The sequence below is a fragment of the Diadema antillarum genome, unplaced genomic scaffold (genome assembly GCF_040938485.1).
Source record: "Diadema antillarum isolate AM-2024a unplaced genomic scaffold, OU_Dant_1.0 scf00000091, whole genome shotgun sequence".
Taxonomy (NCBI): Eukaryota; Metazoa; Echinodermata; class Echinoidea; order Diadematoida; family Diadematidae; genus Diadema; species Diadema antillarum.
The window spans coordinates 975,301-977,764 of NW_027270980.1; the positions used below are offsets into that span (position 1 = coordinate 975,301).

Here is a 2,464-nt window from a genome sequence, read left to right on the forward strand (position 1 = left end):
ATGGGATTCCGTAGGAGCGAATATCGGCGCCGCTTCAAAGAGCCGTCATGGGAGGACCACCGGGAACGCTACAGGGAAAATGTCTCATACAGGGCCTACCGTCGGCAGTTGGAGCACCACCACAACTTTGTGGAGTGGGACTGGGACACGGAGAGTGAGGAGGGCAGGCAGGTGGGCATCGCCAGGTCTCGCCGTGCTGCTGCAAAGAAGGAGAGGACCAGGACTGGCGGTAACGACAGAGAGGATGTCGGAGGGAGGGCGATTGCGGCAAGGGGTCTCTCCAGTCGCGAAGTGCAGATGCCAGACTTGGAGACAGCCGAGCATGGGAAAGGGAGTGACCAGGGAGGGGAAGGTAAAGAATCTCCTGCCTGTTGATTGTTGATGGAATTGCTGAGTTGAAAATTTGCAATATATGCAATGACTCAACATTGTAGATCTAGAAAGGATGAAGCGATTGAGCACAATGCAGAATTCCATTTGATGATGTTTTCTTTTAGCATCCCCAAGTTACATGTTTGTTGCATATATGACAATGATGTGACTCAGTTCAAGATGTAAGTCGGGGGGGGGGGGGGGGGTGAACCACGATGCTCTTACACACTGTGTAAAGGAGAAATGAATTCCTTCATTCAAATCTAAAAACAATTTCAAGAAAATGCTGGTTCTTCTGTAGAGTATGACTGTCTGAGCAATAGATAATATGAGTGCTATGTGAACCGCAAAAACTCCTGTGGCAAAACAGAGTTGCTGTATGTGCTGAGGACACAAATTTCCGATGACACGCAATCCTCAGCTCTTTATATTTATCTCAATTTGCCTGTAGTTTCTGTGTCATATTATCTCTTTTCCACTGTCTGATGAAAACAATGATATCTGTGACGTCTGCCATCCATCACTGTAATCATGATTAAAGTTTTAAGCAGAATGTTCGCATGCATGATCTATGCTAACCAAACTATGAAGTTGATAACATTTGTGCAGTTGTAAACAATTCCCACTGTCCTTCATTGTATTTGTAGGTAGAATCATAGTCGGCCATCCTGAAGTAGCAACCAGGCAAAAACCCAGGCCTATATCGGCACCAGAGAGAGGTCAAAAGGCAGAGATTGGGAGGCCGCCAATGCTGGCTTATGGTTGGGCAGATTCCAAGCGAGATGTTGGTGGCAAGAAGACATTCAACATCAGAGCATCAGCACATGGAGATGTGAGTTTTCAGCCAATTCATGATTCATTTGTCTGCTTGTTGATTACTGTAAAAGTGGAAATTTTCATGGTGTTGAAATTTTCACGCATTTCACGCAACCAGAACCTAGCGCGAAAATGAAAGCATGCGGAAGTTTTTGCTTGTCATGTGTTCCAGTGGTTGATGTCTTGATTCCGCGAAATTAAAAACACGCGAAACTCTTCTTACCCTGCCGAGCGTGAATAATTAGTCCCGTGAAAATATCCACTTTTACAGTAGATGATGAGACTTTATTGAGCAGAATCTGTTCTCACTTTCCTTGATTCATATCAGACTTTATTTGCATGATGTGACTTCTGTTTACCACTGTGTCATCTGGACTTAAGCCAGAGCAGTGAGATGGTTCAGTCAGTAGCGTGTCTGGCTTGCAATCAAATGGGTCAGGTTTGAGCCCCATTGGCCCGTATTCATGAAGGTGGTTTTAGGCAAAATCATGGTCTAAATCTAGTCCACGGACCAAAACAGGTGTGAAAAAGGCATACTTTTACACACGCGCAGTCATCAGTGGACGTCTGTTGGATCTGTCCAGCGCATTTACACATAAGAAATTTGCATAAACCATGGACTAAATTTCAACCACCTTCGTGAATACAGGCCACTGAGTCTTGCTGAATGTTGTGTAATCATGCCTTCCCCTCTAGTAAGGGGGGGGGGGGGGGGAAATGTCCCTCAGAGAGAACATTATATGGAGGACCAGTCACCTGTGTATGTAGGAGTTGTGTCTCACAGAGTAACTACCCAGTGAAATATCAGCCAGGGACATATTATGGTGTGTAGTTTCATGATGAAAAAAAGATATATATGATCATGAAGGAAGAGCTTGATACATTGTATGTCAGTCTGTTAATTGGTGCTGGCTGTAATAAGTCTCTTTTTTTTTATACGAAATGAACAACTACATCTAGAAAAAGTTGGTATTTATTTGTCACTTCATGTGGTATTTTCACTCTTTATATATTTGTGGTTTCAAACAGCACACTCAAGTGTTCCCAGCAGCACTGCGTGCCATGAGGAGAAACGAGTATGCCATCAAGTTCCGTGAAGAGGAGCGCAAGCGGGAGAGCCTAAAGATGCGCCGTTTGAGGGCAGCCTTCAACGTGCCTCCTCCCGAGGATGTGAACATATGGATGACAGAATACCAGCGGAGTTACACAGGACGGCCTGTATCAAGATGACGGAATCAGAAGGCCAACTGTGCAAATTGATCTAATCAGAATAAAG

At 44.7% G+C, this 2,464-nt stretch overlaps 1 protein-coding gene across 1 annotated transcript; it reads left to right on the top strand.

The window, feature by feature from the left end:
* LOC139718176 (centriole, cilia and spindle-associated protein-like) lies at window positions 1–2,464 on the top strand. The gene is made up of 3 exons (XM_071629656.1): window positions 1–352; window positions 1,020–1,204; window positions 2,218–2,464. The coding sequence occupies exons 1-3, from the start codon at window positions 1–3 to the stop codon at window positions 2,416–2,418; spliced, it is 738 nt and encodes a 245-aa protein (XP_071485757.1). The 3' UTR covers window positions 2,419–2,464.